At 41.9% G+C, this 17,581-nt stretch overlaps 1 protein-coding gene across 5 annotated transcripts in view; it reads right to left on the reverse strand.

The window, feature by feature from the left end:
• Drc1 (dynein regulatory complex subunit 1) overlaps nt 1–16,937 on the reverse strand; it is a 42,880-nt gene extending 25,943 nt beyond the window's left edge. For 2 of the 5 annotated variants that reach the window (XM_040271464.2, XM_005322564.5), the window contains exons 1-4: nt 16,700–16,937; nt 3,780–3,867; nt 2,702–2,814; nt 108–291 (exon numbers count right to left, since the gene is read on the reverse strand). In XM_040271464.2, coding sequence (XP_040127398.2) covers nt 108–291; nt 2,702–2,814; nt 3,780–3,867; nt 16,700–16,860 — 546 coding nt within the window. In that variant the 5' untranslated portion in view covers nt 16,861–16,937. Of the gene's footprint in view, nt 1–107; nt 292–2,701; nt 2,815–3,766; nt 3,868–16,699 lie in introns of those variants that run through there. The other 3 variants (XM_078029533.1, XM_078029532.1, XM_078029534.1) reach the window with 3 other exon arrangements.
• Between the last annotated feature and the right edge of the window lie 644 nt (nt 16,938–17,581).

A 17,581-nucleotide genomic window follows, 5' to 3' on the forward strand; every position in this document is an offset into this window, starting at 1 on the left:
GTAGTCAAATAAGGCCTTTGCTTTAATCCATTGAGGAACGGCAGAACAATGACCTATGCCAATCCCCCAGCCAGATCCCCCTGGGCCAGGAGGTGGCTGCTACTTGCCTGCTGCAATTCATTTATAAGCTTGTTCTTGTCCTCTATCAGCTCTGCACAGTGCAGCTGCTGAGTGTTGAGTATCTCCCATAGGTCCTGGGGAATGCGCTTCCGCTTGCCCTCCTCCCACTTGGTGGTGATTTCATCAAATTTGTCCTGGCTGTTCTTAACTTCATTCTCCAGCTTCTCAAGTCTACAAATACAAACATGCCACCAGCCTCAGGTGCTGCCTTCCAATAGTGCACACAGGTTCTCTGGAGTCTATAATACAGGGCCCAGGCACAAGGCACAGTCCTCAGACTTGCCCACCAGAACCAAACCAAACCCAGGAAGTATTTAAATTTAATGCTTGATGGTAAGTAAATGATCAAGTAAATGATCTAATGACATATAACAAAAACAGATCCACCCAAGACTACACACACACACACACACACACACACACACACACACCACACCACAAACACACCACAAATATATGGGAAGACTCAACTGGTCACATACATCTTAGTAAGATATGACCCAGAATAGTTCTGACACACAGTTTGTGTTCAAGTCCTGACCTCCCTACTGACTGACTCAACCTTACACAAATTGCCTCACTTTCCTCATTCATAAAATGGAAATGATGAAAATATCCACCTCAATATGGCTGTTGTTGAGATTAAATAAAATGACACACAGCATAGGTGATCGCTAAACAAATGGAAATTAAGTTATCATTTTTCATTATGACCTAAGTGTCTGGCCACTCCTTTCCCAGTAAATGACTAGTGAAATGTACAAGAAAATTCTGCCACTACTAATGGAAAATAGGGAAATCTTTCCAGAAACCCTGTGATGGAGCACACTGAGGACAGGATGAGAAGGAAGGTGGACACATTAGAGGACACTGGCCTGCAACTCACTCCTAATCTAAACAGACTAAAGGTGTATGAGTTCTCTAAACAAGAACACAAACCACTATGGACAGGAGTCACAACTTGAAACATCCTGTGATCCCCTCTCTCTCTGTTTTGCATCTCAGACCACTTCCAAGCTAGGGCACATAGTATATGTCACAATTTTATTGATTTCATTATCTCAAGAAATGGGCAACATCTGTCAGTCATCTTTCCAAAACACACTGATCTTGTAACTCAGCTTATAAGTCTTCCATTTTTCCCTCAGTGGCCATAGGATAGCCTAACTCCTTAGCATAACACACAAGGTATTTTATAAGTTGACCCTGCTAGTGACCAGCCAACTCAGTTTCTGGTACTGCCCATACAAGCAGTGGGATGTTTCAAGAATAAAGTAACCAATATATGGTAGAGCTGGAAATGTTGCTAATGTGGGGACTACCTATGCTGAGCAAATAAAAATGGTGTATGTATATGTTGAGATGAGCTAAAATGGCCAAGTGGTTGCTCTTGTAATGGAACTGCATTTAGGAAGCTAATTAAAGAACAATCCAAAGTAGGAGGTTAAATGAGGAACTCTGTTCCAGCTGTCAATCCACTTCTGTGTTCAAACAAAGGAAGTACAACTATTCTAAGTAGCTTCACCTCCTCTCGGGCAACCTGAGATAGGTGTGCAAAGCAACCTGACTATCAATAACCCTTGAGGCTGAAGGGTGGACATGGGTGCCTTTTGTCCCTCTGTTCCTAGGCGTAGAGCCAAGATGTCTATGGATCTGGCCATTTTGATCAACTGAAACCCAGCACTGACCAGTTGATATGTTCAGCCTCATCTCTTTTTCTCTATTACCCCCATCCAGTCTTGGCTATCATGACATTCCCAAGCACATTGTGTGACCTTATGCCTCTGCTCAAGTGTTCCCTCTGCCTAAACGCCTATACCTCAACTCCTCAAACTCCTATTTATCCCTTACAGCCCAACCCAAAAGTCGCCCTACCTGGGAAATTCCTCTATCTCTACAGAGACATCCAAAGCCCTCCTCGTGTGTCTTTGCATAACTCTTTGCACATACCTTTAATTTAGAACAAATTCTGGTTGGGTGTTCCCATGTCAATCATAAGCAGGGGCCATATTTCGGTCCTCTTGAAACCACACAGCTTGGCACACATCAGTAATGTAATGCTTAAGAAAGGGAGTGAGGGAGCTGGGACTGTGGCTCAGCGGTAGAGCACTTGCCTAGCACATTCGAGGCCCTGGGTTCGATCCTCAGATCACATAAAAATAAATAAATAAAGGTATTGTGTCCAACTAAAAAATAAATATTTAAAAATAAATAAAGAAAGAAAGAAAGAAAGATGAGCTAGAGCCATCTGGTAGAGCGCTCACTTAGCATGCGTGAGGCACTGGGTTCCATCTTTAGCATCACATAATAATAAAATAAAGATATTGTGCCCACCTATAACTAAAATTATAACTAAAAATAAATATTAAAAAAAAGAAAGAAAGGGAGGGAGAAGGCAGAGAGGAAGGGAGAGACAGAGAGTGAGGAAAAGAAAAAGGAAGGGGAACTCATATAAGAGGCAAGAAGGGGATTCTATTAAGCTGGACAACCAACCCCTCTTTCCAATGATTCAGAGGAAAATAGGGAACCATAAAGAGACCATTGTCACGTCCACCAGGCTGCAGAGCAGTGGGCTCCCTACCTCTGACGCTTTATCTCCTCTTCTTCAACTCTCCTGTGGATCTCTCTGATATCTGCAGCCACCTGGATATTTGTCACCAATTCAGTGCCACAGAGCAGCAGTTTAGATAATTTCTGAAAATAGACATAGGAATTTATAAAGTTAGAACATTTTGTAAAGAATTTAGAAGGTTAGGGCCATGGATGTAGCTTAGTGGTATAGCATTTGACTAACAGGAGTGAAGCCCTGGGTTCCATCCCTGGCACTGCAAGATATATAATAATAATTATTATTATTATTATTATTTAGAAAATTAGAAACATTTTGCACAAATATCTATAGCTCTTCCAACCATTCCAGCAGGAACCAGCAGCTACCTCAAGAGTTTGAAAGGTACCATCTATTTAGCAACCCTTTTCCATCAGGACATTTGTGACCTAATATTATAGCTTACAACCCACTAATGCTATAGTTCTCAATGTACTTCATTCTCTTCATAGTATGGATCAGCCAACCAATGCTCTGGGCATGTACTATAGGTACATCTCAGCACTTTTCCCAACAGATCTCCAAGCCACTGACCCTGCCAGGGTCCTTTCTAAGAATCTCAGATGAGGAGGCGCGGCAGATGATGGTAGTTGTCTTCTAAAGTGCATGTCCCCCTCTTCTTTGAGTAAGAGAATGCTCAAATTTTAGCTGGGCATGTGACCTTCCAAAATATACATTTCCCAGACTCACTTGCAGCTAGAACATGGTCTGATCAATGATAATATGTGCAAAAGTTGTATGTGCCATTTCTGAATTGTGCCTTAAGGGAAAAGGTGTACCTTCTGCTGCTGTTCTTTTTCCCTCTCTGAGCTGGAATATGGGGCCAAAGTATGATGTCATGAGCAAATGGAGGCAACCTAAGGAATGGCAGAAGGAGCTGAGGTCCTCAGCATCAAGAGAGCTCCCAAATGGGAATGACTCTGATGCAGCTCTGCCTAGAGACAGCAACATGGAACAGGTGATTCCCCGCTGGTTAAACATGGAAACACACTGTCACCACAGCCCTCTGCTCTTCTGGCACTAACAGGACCCATTTACCATCAGTTCATACCAATCTGCTTTCTTCTTTCTGTTTGTAACTCTTGCTTTGATCTTCCTCACTCTCCTTCTTCCCATCTGTATACTCTCCAAGCGCCTCCCTGTGACCGAAAAAAAACAGAGAAACTGGAGTTATTTCTACTACTTAAATTCTATATTTAAAAGTTCCATAGTACTTCACACCACATGCAAAAATACATTCTGTTTGGATAAAAATTTAAATAGTAAAAAAAAATGCAATCATAAAAACACTAGAAGTAAATATAGGAGACTGTTTGTATATTATTAGCAAGGAGAGCCCATCTTTGAATGAAACCAAAATCAGGGAGAAAAAAAAAAAGATTAAATAATTTTTTTACTTTCTAAAATTTAAAAGTCATATTCTTAAGGGATAATTTGGTAAAAGATATTTGACAAAATTTTACCATCTATAAAATAGAAAGGCCCTGAGTTCAATCTCCAGCATCATCTTAAAAAAAGGAGGAGGAGGAGGAGAGGAAAGGAGGGAGGGAGGGAAGAAGGAAGGAAAGGATAAAGTAAGGGAGAGAGTAAATTTAATTCGGGGCAGGTGTTGGAAATCAGTAGCATGCACAAGGCCCTGTGTTTGATTCCCAGCACAGGAAGGAAGGAAAGAAAGAAGGCCCTTCAAATCAATACAAAAAAGACAAAATACCAAAAAAAGAAAAATTAGCAGAGGATATGAACAGGCAATTTACAGGTGAAATACAAATGGCAAACAGACATTTGAAAATATCAGTTTCACATATAATCAGAGAAGCTGAAGCCCTTTGAGGAATCACTACGTCTCTATCAGACTAGAAACTATTTTAAAGACAGATGATATCAGGTATGGACTAAGAATGTGGTTGCCCAAAATTAATGGACCCAGGTCCATCTGCTCACCATTCAAAAGCCAATACTTGGGAGGTGAGAAGGAAATCAGGGTAGTACCATGATCCTCCTCAAGGAAAAAAGAAAAAGAAAGGATCATCTTAAGGAACTCAGGTATGTAAAAGGGTTCTTATAAGGAGGAAAAGGAGGTACAAGGGCAATAGACTTCATGTCAAGAGGGGTCTTTATCATCCAGGGTGTGTGTCTCCTGTATCTCCTCTTCTCCCTGCACCACCACCCCATTTGTTTTTTTGTTGTGGTTGTTTTTGGTTCCCACTCTGGCCAGAACATAGAAATTGACCTTGACCTTCTGGGGATAGTTCCTATGATTCTTTAGACAAACTTATGACTTTTCTGCAAGTTAAATATCACAGCTATTTTTACATGCTTTTTGTTAGTTGATATACAGAATTTTAAAATAAGAGGTGTTATACATTCTGATGTTCTGGGTTCGCCAGATGTTCTGGGTTCACCAGATGTTCTGGGTTCTGGAAATCTAAAGAAAGAATATCAGTTTTCATCTTAATCATTCAGGTTCTGCTTTTCTTTAGAATTTAGAACACTGGGCAAAGGGAGAGGAAGTCAAAGAACAACTTGCAAAGGGACAGCCAGTGTTACACAATTATTTACACACCATTTAAACATGGAACAATCTGTCCAAAAGGCAACTTGGCAAGACATATTAAAAAATGTGTGTCTTCCCTCTGGCCCAACAACTCCACCTGAAGAATTTTCTCAGAAATCTCTCACACAAGTACATAAAGAAATATACACAAGAATTATTACTAATTATGCCAGTAAGATCATGAAAATATGAGGGCTCCTCGTACTGCCTCAGGAAAAATGAAACCATCATTTTATGACTCCAATATTCATTGTGAAACAAGTGTGTCCCTTTATCTCATTCTTCCTTGACCTTTTCTAACACTGACATCCATTTCCACCCACATTGTTCAAAGTCCAGCACGGCCTACACAGTGTGATACCAGTTACCATCCCCTACTCCCAATCTAACTGAAACCCTTTTTCCCTGTTATTTCAGTCACTTTCCCCATCCTCTTGAACTTCTCTTTGTTCTTACAACACTATTTGCTCCATCCTACTAATGCCTTTAGACCAACAGTGTTCTCATCTCCCTGCCCGCAAAATTCGCTTGTCTTTCTACTTTGGCCACTAATTAAAATTAATTAACAACTCTATCTAAATAATCCCTTTTAGCCACTTTCTGGAGCAAAGAGCAGTGCTTCAGAAAGAAAAAGAACTATACAGTCCAGAGCAGCTACAAATTCTTATCTAGTTTTAACATAAATCCCATCGCTGCCTTTTATTCATCATTTATCTGCTTAGCATTGTGCAACCCAGTAGAGTGGCCATTAATCACATGTGACTAGCAAGCACTTTAAGTGGGCGGGCCACGAGTATAAAATACACACTAGATGGATTTGAGGACTTTGAATTAAAAAATGCAATATATCTCACTAATATGGTTTATACTGATTGCATGCTGAAGTTATAATATTTTTATGTATTAGGTGAAATAAAACAAATTAGGAAACTTAAATTCACCTGTTGTTTTTTACTTTTTTTTTAAATGTAGCTACTAGAAAAGTTAAATTCACACATGTGGCTAATATTGCCTTTCCACTGTTCAGCACTGACCTAGCCTGTTCCCTAAAGTAGCTGTGGCAGACTTTGCTCTCAGACTTGGGCTCCCTCCTGAGGACTTAATCCTCTGTGGGGAAGCTGATTCCTCACCACAGCCACACGTGCAGGAACTTCCATTTTGAATATCCCACTTCCTCATCAAAGTCCCTTCTCAAAATTCTAAAAATTGGAATTGGATTGATTATTCGTCTGGGTTGAGAGTCCTAGGTAGGAAATCATTTTCCTTCCGTGTTTGTTGTTGTTTTCCCCCAGTGTAGCTGAAGGATATGGAAAATAACATCCTCTAAGAAAAGGATGTTTACTGTTTACTGTTCTTTCCTTCTCAAAACAGCCCCCAGGGAGAAAAGGATGACAGTGTGATCACAGAGGGGCTCTGGGCTTCCATCCCAGTAACAAGGAGTTTCAAGCTTTCACAAATGTTTAAGATTTTTAAAATCTGCACAACTAGCTTCCTAACTGTCCAGCCGGCCCGTCCTTGGTCTCTAATGGTTAAATCACACTGCACATTCTGCTATGGTGAAGTCTCAGCAAGACCTGTAACACGCAGACCCCTCTTGTAACCAGTTGCCATTTTCTCCCCTGAAAATGTGCCACTCCACCGCTGCTTAGTAAAGACCGTTGCTGGTCCGTTGACCTCTGCTCCTGTTTTCAGTTATATTTGCTTCCAGCAGTTATTCAGTCATTCAAGAAACTGAAGTTATTCAAAAAACTTCAGTTTTGTTTTTTGTTATGGTTGTTTTGGTTCCCACTTTGGAAGTCAGTAGACCCTTCTCTCTGTTCTCAGTGTTCTGAGCTTTCTCAATGGTGTATCCCTCAGGTAGGTCTATTTTCTTGTCAGTTATATTTGTTTATGTGAGTTTTGGGATATTTTGGGGTTTTGGTTCTGGGAAATTGAACCCAGGACCTCATGCACACTAAGCCTATGCTCTGCCACCGAGCTCCCCAGCCCCGAGGGCGGGTCTGTTTTCACCCACTGTGCTGGACATTGTAACTCAGTCCCTCTCTCAGGAAACTCTGATCTACAGCTCTGAAAAAATGTCTTGAATTCTTTCTGTGACAATGTCCTTCCCTCTGTTTACTGTTCTTTCCTTCTCAAAACAGACACTAGATCTCCTGGGCTATCCTCTACTTTAAAAAAAGAAAATCTTTTTCTTTACTAGTTTTTATCTTTTTCTTTCTTTTTGCTCTATCCTTTAGGCAATTTCATCAGCTTTATTTCCCAGCTTCCATTTTTCATTTTTTAATTTCCAAGAAGTGTTCTCTGAACACTCCTTTTTAGCAACCTAGTCTTGTTTCATGATTGCTATATAATCTCCTTTTTCTATGGGAATTTTAATGATAATCTTTTGGTGGTACTATTATTTTTTTTCCTCCCTAAAATAGTCCTAAGTTCTTCTCAGGGGCTTTTGTTTATTTGTCTTGCATTTTGATAGCTACCTTTTATGTTGAAGAAACTTAACATATCTTGGTTACCTCCTCATGATAAGACTCTTAATGAAAAAATTAAAATAAATTAAAACACTATAAAGGGGGCTGGGAATGTAGCTAAGTGGTAGAGCACTTGCCTAGCATGGCTGAGGACTCGAGTTCCATCCCTGATGCTGCAAACCACACACACACACACACACACACACACACACACACACACACAGTAAAATAAATGTTTTATATGAAAAAATAAAAAACAATAAGCTACAAAGGCAAAATAATGCTTATAAGCTATTTTTAAATAAAGCTGTTTTTGCTTACATGATGTAATTTTAAAACTTGAGTCTTATTAGCCTACCTGTTGCTGAATGTATTTGTTGCTATTATTTTCCAAAATGTTCTCCATTTTTTTTGCATATCTTGAGATATACCAAATATCTAAAGCTACAATTATATTAGTAACTTTCATTTATGAAAAGGACATTAATACCACCAATTTAATATGTCACTCTCTTCACAGTAATTGCCTTATTATTGCCAAAAAAAGAGTTGTCTTTTCTTTAAAAAAAAAAAAACTGCCTAAAGGATGGTTTTCTGTTTTTTATATGTACATAATTACCTCATTTATACAGAACCCCAAAGTTCAGAGAAAACAAAGACAATTTAGTACAATTTCAACCTAAATCCTCCATCATTTGGACCCTTGTAATATGAAGGCTGAATAAAGCAGAAAAAAAGAATTTTAGTACTGTGAAAAAAATACCAATGATGGAGGAGGAGGAGGAGGAGGGGGAGGAGGAGGGGGAGGAGGAGGAGGAGGGGGAGGGGGAGGAGGGGGAGGAGGAGGAGGAGGAGGAGGAGGAGGAGGAGGAGGAGGAGGAGGAGGAGGCGGCCTACAGGCACTGAGGGAAAGGGGCACCCTAACAGGTTCAGCGCCAGATGATCTACTTGAGCTGTTGCCTGTGCAGAGCTGGGGGCCAGGGTACTCAAGTCCTTCTTTCAGGCTGGTCGGATTTTGCAGACTTCTCCATCGTCCTCAGGGTGGAACACCAGCAGGCAAGGAGCAGCAGGTCTGCGCGCTCTCAGCATGCAGTGCACATGTGCTCTTCCTTGTCCAGCATCCCCAAACGCAGTGGGAGAAAGGTTCTTGGCATCTGAGTATTAATTTTCCAATCAATTCCCTTTGTGCTCTCACCCCCACTTCCAGATGAATTTGATGCCACCAATTTCTTAGTCTTTGGAAGATTTACTACAGAGTAAACCAAGGGGGTTCTCAGCTTTCTTCATGACCAGCTTATAGTTCCATATTCTTGAATCTTCAAAGCCACTTTCCACCCATTCTTATGCTTCCTAGCTTCCAAAATTTTGTTACTGTTGAGTTTTCTGTTCTTGACTTTGTGGGTTTATGTCTTTTTTTACCTAATTCCATTAAGTGTCATTTTAATGGAGCATTTGTTGGGGTGGTGGTGGTACTGAGGATTGAACTCAGGGGTGCTCTACCACTGAGCTACATCCCCAGCCCTTTTTATTGTATTTTGAGATAGGGTCTTGCTAAGTTGCAGAGGCTGGCCTCAGGCTTGGGATCCTCCTGCCTCAGCCTCCCAAGTCACTGGGATTAAAGGCCTGCCCCACTGTACCCAGCTTAATGGAGGTTTGATCTCTCTTCACTATGGATGTATATAGTCCATCTGTCATATTTACACAGAAATGACATCTCCCAGGAATTCTAAGCTTCAACTGAGGCCCAGAGATTGGGAGTTTCAAAGACTTTAGCATATTATACAGAACCCCAAAGTTCAGAGAAAACAAAGACAATTTAGTACAATTTCAACCTAAATCTTCCATCATTTGGACTCTTGTAATATGAAGGCTGAATAAAGCAGAAAAAAAGAATTTTAGTACTGTTCTTTATCTGCATATGACATTTGATTATTTTAACAGTTTTCTTCTTAAAAATATACCTCCGTGACCTAACAGAGTCCAGGCAGCTACAGCAGAGGACACCAGTCAATCAAGGAATCACTAGCTATGGATAATTTTGAAATAATACAACTGACTAAAATTATCACCACACATTAGCAATTCAAAACAATGCCAGTGATAAAATAGTCCTTTCTGAAAATCTTCTGTTAGGCTAAGTTTGAAATTGCTGTAGATGCTGTTGGGTTTTAATATTATATGTGTAGGCCACGCTGTAGCACATTTTAATTTCTTAATAAGGACCTTAATTCCGAGAATTAAGGCACATACACACTCAGAGCACATTTGAAATGGTTCAGAAGTGCCTGTCCCCAACCACTTGGTTGCCACTGTCTGTGCAGAACAGGGATTTGACAAGCCAGCAGGAGCACAATCATTGCAAAGGCAAAAAGCCAAAATCAAAATCACTTCAATTCTGTCATTCTGTGTGCAACTTGTTTTCTACAGCTTAAAAATCCATTCTTTTGGAAACATTCCTTCATATGATTATATCCTTCCCTACTCTTAAGCACATTAATGTAATTAAAAAGTATTAATCCATTACTTCTTTCTCATTTTGTACTGTAAATTTCATTTTCATTTTTTAAATTTTTACTGGTTTGGTTGTATATATATAAAGTTCAAGATAGAGCCTCCCTGGGTTCAACCCATAAGTGCTTCCAAAAAAAAAAAAAAAAAAAAAACTTCAGTAAGAGAAAATGTTCACTGTGGGTCTCTCTTTTCAGACTATTGTCATTTGTTAGGGTCATAAACAAGTCAAGATGGCGCCTGGCATTTTGCCAGAGGGAGTGGTTTGTGAAGTAATGCCAGCGAGCCATTAAGATGATAGAGATTCCTTAATGACTGACTGCCATGTCTAGATTATGTCAATTAAGTTAAGCTGTGTGTAATCATTAAGATGAGGATTCCTTATTGGTTGATTGCTGTATCTAGTTTATGTTAATTAAGCTGTGTATTCAGTTATGTATATATACCCCTCCTGTCCTATAATAAACGGCTCCCACTCCTGCTGTATCAATCTTCACAAGTTCCTCGTCATCCCCTGCCCTTATTTTGTCCAGCCAGCCGGGCTGCGGCAGTCATTATATGTGTGGTTTTTTTTTTAATCACCTACTCCACGTTTTAGGTTTGTTAGGGACGTGTTACACCTCACTTGTCTTACCACCAGCCTCAATGGGACCTCCCACCCCAGTCTCCTTTGTCAGCCCTCTTCTGTCAACTCCTAAGTGCTGTTCGGATTTTTTGTTTGTTTATTTGTTTGCTTGTTTTTTGGTACCAGGGATTGAACCCAGGGGTTCTATGTGGCTGAGCCACATCCCAGTCCTCTTTTTTTTTTTAAACTTTTTGAGACCAGGTCTCGCTAAATTGCTTAGGGCCTCGATAAGTTGCTATGACTGACTTTGAACTTGTGATCTACCTGCCTCAGCCTTCCGAGCTGCTGGAATTACAGGTGTGCACCACCACACCCAGCAATGCCAGACTTTCTTAGGGCTTTATAGCTCTCCTCTCCTTCCTTTAATCCCCATTCCCGCTGTAGCTGAATTAATTCCTGTGGTTTTAAATACAATCACGATGCTGCTGACACCTCTAATCCAGAGCCACATCCAATGACCTAACCATCTTCTCAATTTTAATGTCTTATAAAATCCAACTTTCTTAATATGTTCAAAACCCACCCCCAGGGCTGGGAATGTGGCTCAAGCTGTAGCGAACTCGCCTGCCATGCATGGGCCCGGGTTCAATCCTCAGCACCACATACAAACAAAGATGTTGTGTCCGCCAAAAACTAAAAAAAAACTAAATATTAAAAAATTCTCTCTCTCTCTCTCTCTCTCTCTAAAAAAATAAAATAAAATAAAAACCTTTTAAAAAACAAACCCACCCTGAATTTCCAGGTCCTGCCTCATTATCCCCACTACTGTCTACTATTACCATCTCTTATGGTTTAGGTATGAAGTATCCCAAAAAAATCTCATGTGTGAGACAATCAAGAAAGTGGAGGGGTGAAGTGACTGGGTTATGAGAGCCTTAACCTGATCAGTGAATTAATCCCCTGATAGGGATTAACTGGGTGGTAACCATAGGCAGCCCCCTCCCCGCCTTCCTGGTGTGATGCCTTGAGCCACTTTCTTCCACCACACTCTTCCACCATGATGTTCTGCCTCATTTTGGGCTCTGGGGAATGGAGTTAGTAGCTATCTATGGACTAAGACCTCTGAAACTGTGAGCCCCAAAATAAACTTTTCCTCCTCTAGAATTATTTGTCAGGTCTTTTGGTCACAGTGGTGAAAAAGTTGACTAAAACACCATCAAATAGGCACCATCATCTACCCAGCTGTTCAAACCATTCTTCCTTTTTACCTTTTACCTAATAGCCAATAAACCTATAACCCACTCCATTCCATCTCCAAGGTGTGTCTTGGGTACATCTCCTTCTCTTCAATCCCATTGCCACTAAAAGTCAAGAACAACCTTGTCTCTCACCAGAACCAAAGCAACTACCCCTCACTTTTACTCCTGACTCCCCAAAAACAATCCCCAAAGAGCAATCAGAGTGATCTGAAGATGAAAGTCAGACTGAGTCACTCCCTCCCCAGGCTAGAACCTTCCATATGTTCTCACTGTACTTAAAGTCACACTCTGCATGATCTGGCCCCTGGCCATCTCCCCAGCCATGCTCTTGACCACTCTATGTGAGTGGGAGGGGCTTTGAGTCTGCTGTGCCAGACCTAAAATGGCCTTTCTCCATTTTTGTTGTTTTGTTTTTAACATTTAATTTGGATGAGTGAGAATAATGTATAATCTTCCATCCTCCAGCTTTCACAACCCTCAATACGTGGTCAATTTATTTCCTCTATCCTTCTTCCCACTGCGGGGAATGTGGAGAAGAGTTAGAATACGTTAAAACTGATGAAAGACACCCTGCGTCTCACCATAGAACTTCACACGCATCTCTGGAAGATAGGGCCTTTCCCCCATAACCACACACCATTGTCACAACCAACAATTCCTTACAGAGCATAAGGCCCAGTCCAACTCTTTACATAGTTCTTTCTCATTCTTCGAGGCCACCTTCTCTAGCTACCTACCTTTAGGTCTCACATCTATTATTCCCCACTTTGTTCTTTCATATTTTCTTTAGGGTCCTTGTTAAACTTTGTAGCTATAGTGTTGCTTTCTTGTTTCATTGGGCTTTATATTTCCTGTCTCCCTCATTAGAATATAAGTTTCCTGAGGAAAGATATTGTATTTGTCTTTTCATCATTGAATTCTCATCACAACTGCCAAGGAAACCCTGGTAACCAAGGACTTGATCCACAGAGAGTATGGAGATGGTTAAATATGTCATCATGGGGCAAAAGAGAAGGGCAGCCAACAAGAGTACAGCTCATATATGTTAACAAAGAAAACAACAATGCATGAAGAGACTAAAATTAATAAAAAGTCATGATCCCTTGCCCAATTTCTGAACCTATGCCCATTTTCAGACCCAAAATCTAAAGAGGTATAACTAAAGAGGTGGCAGAATCCTCAGGACGATGGACCTGAAACACAATGGTAAATATATATTATAATGATATGCCCTGTCCTTTCCCAATGGGGCCTATGGTCATCTACTCCGGGGACTATTAATGAGGAAGGGGGGATACCCAGACATTTATGGGACTATTAGAACAAAATATGTGTTACAACTGACACCTAAGGACCCCACTAGAGTGAGGGCACACAGGACCCCATATCCTGCTTATTGAAGATCTCCTAGGTCTGTGGACTCAGCCAAGGGTCATTTCTCTGGTCACAAAAGAATAATGGCATTGACTACTTAGCAGTTTGAGAACATCCACATGAAGTCCTTGGCCTGTGGACAATGCAAGAAAGTGTAGAACTATCATACTGGGGAAGGCCAAACTGATGCCTCTAGAACTGCACCTAAGTAAATACAACATCAAAACCCGGGGGAGGGGGATGGTGGGGATACAGGAGTGGTGGTCCCTATCAGATCTCCATTTAATTCATAGGTCTGGCACCTGCAGAACCTGGATGGGTTCTAGAAAATGACTTGGTTGACTTGATAACTCAACCAAGTAGCAATCAAGCTGCCATGCAACTGTGGTATCTTTTCTAGAACAGCCTCAGGATCAGGGAATGTGGCCACTAGTTGAGTGTTTTCTTTTCTACCTCAATCAGGAAAAAGGATCAGGACATTCATATATACATAGAACAGAAAAATAATATAGAACAGCCTCAGGATCAGGGAATGTGGCCACTAGTTGAGTGTTTTCTTTTGTACCTCAATCAGGAAAAAGGATCAGGACATTCATATATACATAGAACAGAAAAATAATATACACAACGGTAATTCTCTTGATCACTGTCATAATACATTCAGAACAGACCAAGGACATCTGGATCTCCCACAGAACATCACAATGATCTATTGCCTCAGGTGAGCAAACTATGACCTTGGGCCAAATATGGCTGTGTGAATTCAAGGGATGTTTGTGAACTCTGTCCTTTCTGCTCAATTTTGCTACAATCCTAAAACTGCTCTAAAAATAAAGTTTATTTATTTTTTTAAATCAAAAGAAGACTCTTTTGGGGGGCTGGGGTTGTGGCTCAGTGGTACAGCACTTGCTTCGCATGTGTGAGGTACTGTTTTCGGTCATCAGCACCACATAAAAAGAAAGAAAGAAGACTATTTTGTAATATATGAACATTATATGGAGTTCAAATTGTAATGTCCATAAATAACATTTTGTTGAAATACAGCCATGCCTGAGTTAAGCAGCTGGGACAGAGACCATGTGACCTCAGAAGCCTAAATACCGACTATCTAGCCCTTTACATAAAAAGTATACCAGCTGGCACCCTAGTGACCAAGAGATGGCAATATACCACAGGTCTGGTAAGAAGGTAAGTGATGCCGGGCATGGTGGTGCATGCCTGTAATCCCGGTAGCTAGGGAGACTGAGACAGGAGGATCACATGTTCAAAGCCAGCTCAGAAAAAGTGAGATGCTAAACAACTCGGTGAGACCCTGTCTCTAAATAAAATACAAAATAGAGCTGGGGATGTGGCTCAGTGGTCCAGTGCCCCTGAGTTCAACCCCCCAAAAAATAGAAAAAAAAAGAAAGAGGTAGGTGAAAAGTCCCATGAAGATTCAGGGATCTGAATCAACATTAAAGATTTTAGGAATCCAGTGGTCAGTGGCATGTTGGAATATCCCACCAAATTAAATATATATATATATATATATTGCATCTTTATCTTCTACTACAAAGAAGGAAACTTGATTCTTATTAGGTCCCTTGGGTTCCTAGTGGCAATACAATTCACACTCAGGGATACTTTTTAGTCTGACACAAAAAGCTACCAGCTTTGAATGGTGCTAGGAACAGGAAAAGGCTTTGTAGCAGGTCCAGACCATAGTGCAAGCAGCCAGGCCACCTGGGCCAGAGGATCCAGCAGCCCCTATGTTTGGAGATATCAGTAGTAGAAAAGATGCCATATAGAATTTATGGCAAGTCCCAAGTGGCACAGTCCCGAGAATTCTATAGTCAAGCCATGCCTTCTGTAGTGTGTGTGTGTGTGTGTGTGTGTGTGTGTGTGTGTATAAAACAGCTCCTGGAAGCTCCTGAGCACTGATAGAGAGTGAACAATTGAACAAGGGATGCCAAGTGAGCAGGCATCCGTAACTATAAATCATGAGCTCAGTGACAGATCCCACACAACATGAAGACTGGAAGACCCAAGAGCAGGCTATTTTAAGATGGAAATAGTAGATCTGAAACAGACCCTGAGCAGGACCAAAGGACACACGGTGGCTCCATGCACAGGTCTTCCAGACCCCCACATCATCTACCATGGCTGCACCAGTTCCCCTCCCTCTGCTCAGACTTGTGTATATCAGTTGAAGAAAAGTGGAAATAGCCCGAGTTCAGTTTACAGATTTTTTGGTTTGATTTGTGGGTTCAGGCTGAAAACAGACAGCAACTGCATTACAGCCTCGCTCCAGGACGGTCTTGGAATACAGCGATGATAAGTCGTCCCAAGAGGCAGAACTTTAAGAGCTGCAATTAGTCATGGATTTTGTATGAACAAAAAGTCACCTTAGCCAGCACTGCTATCCAGAAGCTTGAGCAGGGCTTAATCCTCAGGCATGGATTTTTACACAATAAGTAATTAGGCCAGGTGGCTCCATTCATGTGCAAAAGAGGAGCAGAAATGGGCCCATGACTGGCTGCCAGATCATATACCCTACCATCCCAGATCAGCCAGCCTGCCCATACGGGGATGGCACCAGCTGAAAGACAAGGCACACTCCAGAATGGAGTCCCAGCCTCCAAATGCAGTGACCACTGGGAGTCAGAGAGTTTCATGTGACTCTGTCCTCATGGGTCTGGCAACCAACTGACCCCGCTTATCGTTCTTAATGACTCAGTAAGGACTTTGAGCTTCCTGTCTTCACAATTCTGGCGTCTAGCAGATCCAAAGTCCAGATCCCCAAAGAAGCATACTCTTGCCAGGGTACAGAGCAAGCATCCAACTGAACTACAGGTTTTGGCCGCCACTTTGGACTCCTTGGGTCCAAGGACCAGCAGATAAGAGAAGTCATCTTCTCCTCAAAGCAACTGAGACCAGCAGAAGTAATGGCAGAGTGATCGCTGAGGTCCACTCAGTAAACACTTGTGGAAGGAAAGCGGGCGGGAAGGAAGACCCCTGAGTCCTCAGTGCAACTGCCTTAAACAACAGGCTCCCAGTTTCTAGCTGCGACTTGACAACAGTGTGTTGTGTGTTTTAATGCCCCATACTCACCTGAACCTTCTGGAAGGAATGTTTTCTAACTCATCAAGGAACGAGGTCCCCTGACACTCAGAGCACACTCCCACCCCTGCTTCTGCACTGGGTCTGGTCCGCGCACCAGCACCCTGCGCTCTCGGCGGCAAGACCAGCCCAGACCCAGCTCACCGTCTCCGGGCTTCCAGGCGCGCCGCGATGCGGAGGCGCCGGGCCTGGATGCGCTCCTGCGGGTTATCAGAATTAACCGAGGGCTCGAGATTTTGGGTGGATAAGCGTTCTTCCACAGTCTGATCCAGGACCCCTATGGACTCTGACGGACTCGGATTCATGGCAGGAGCCTTCCCTTGGCAGCTCCGCCCGGACGCCTCTCGGTTGCTAGGAACAAGCCGTTGCCAGGGAAAAGCAGTCACCTGACCTGCAGTCGGCGTGGTTGCGCGCGCAGCTCTTCAGTCCCCGCCCACCTTTGCTCTTTATAGCGTAGCTTCAGGTTTTATTCCTCCGACCTGAAGTTAGACAGCGAGTACTGTCCTGACCTCCGCAAGGTCCCAGTCATACTAGCAGAGATTGTGGGGTCTCACCATGAGACTGAAAGACTTAAAGAGCTGGACTAAGTTGTGGTTCATCACTTCCTGACTCATTCATTCATCAAATGAATATTCCTAAAAATCATATTCATCAAATACAATCGAATGCTTACTATGAGCCAAGCACTGTACTACTGCTAAGGACACTGGCATTGTCCTTTCCTTATGGAGAGTACAGAATAACAGGTTCACTCTGAGCCTACTGCCTCGGACGTATAAACTAAACTATATTGCACCTGTACAGTCGTCGGCCATTCATTTTTGAGCTCCTGTTGATGCACTGGCCTCTAGAATGTGAAACCACCCTGCTATCAATAAATTTATATCCAGCAAGGAATTGTCTTCTGTAGCTGTTTTCAGTAGGGAGGGAACCTAAAGCAATCTCACCATCACCACTTACAATCACAGATTGTAAAAGAAAAAGGGAAAGGGGTATAGAGGGATATAATTGGCATAGGAATACAAA

The sequence above is a fragment of the Ictidomys tridecemlineatus genome, chromosome 12 (assembly GCF_052094955.1).
Source record: "Ictidomys tridecemlineatus isolate mIctTri1 chromosome 12, mIctTri1.hap1, whole genome shotgun sequence".
Classification (NCBI taxonomy): Eukaryota; Metazoa; Chordata; class Mammalia; order Rodentia; family Sciuridae; genus Ictidomys; species Ictidomys tridecemlineatus.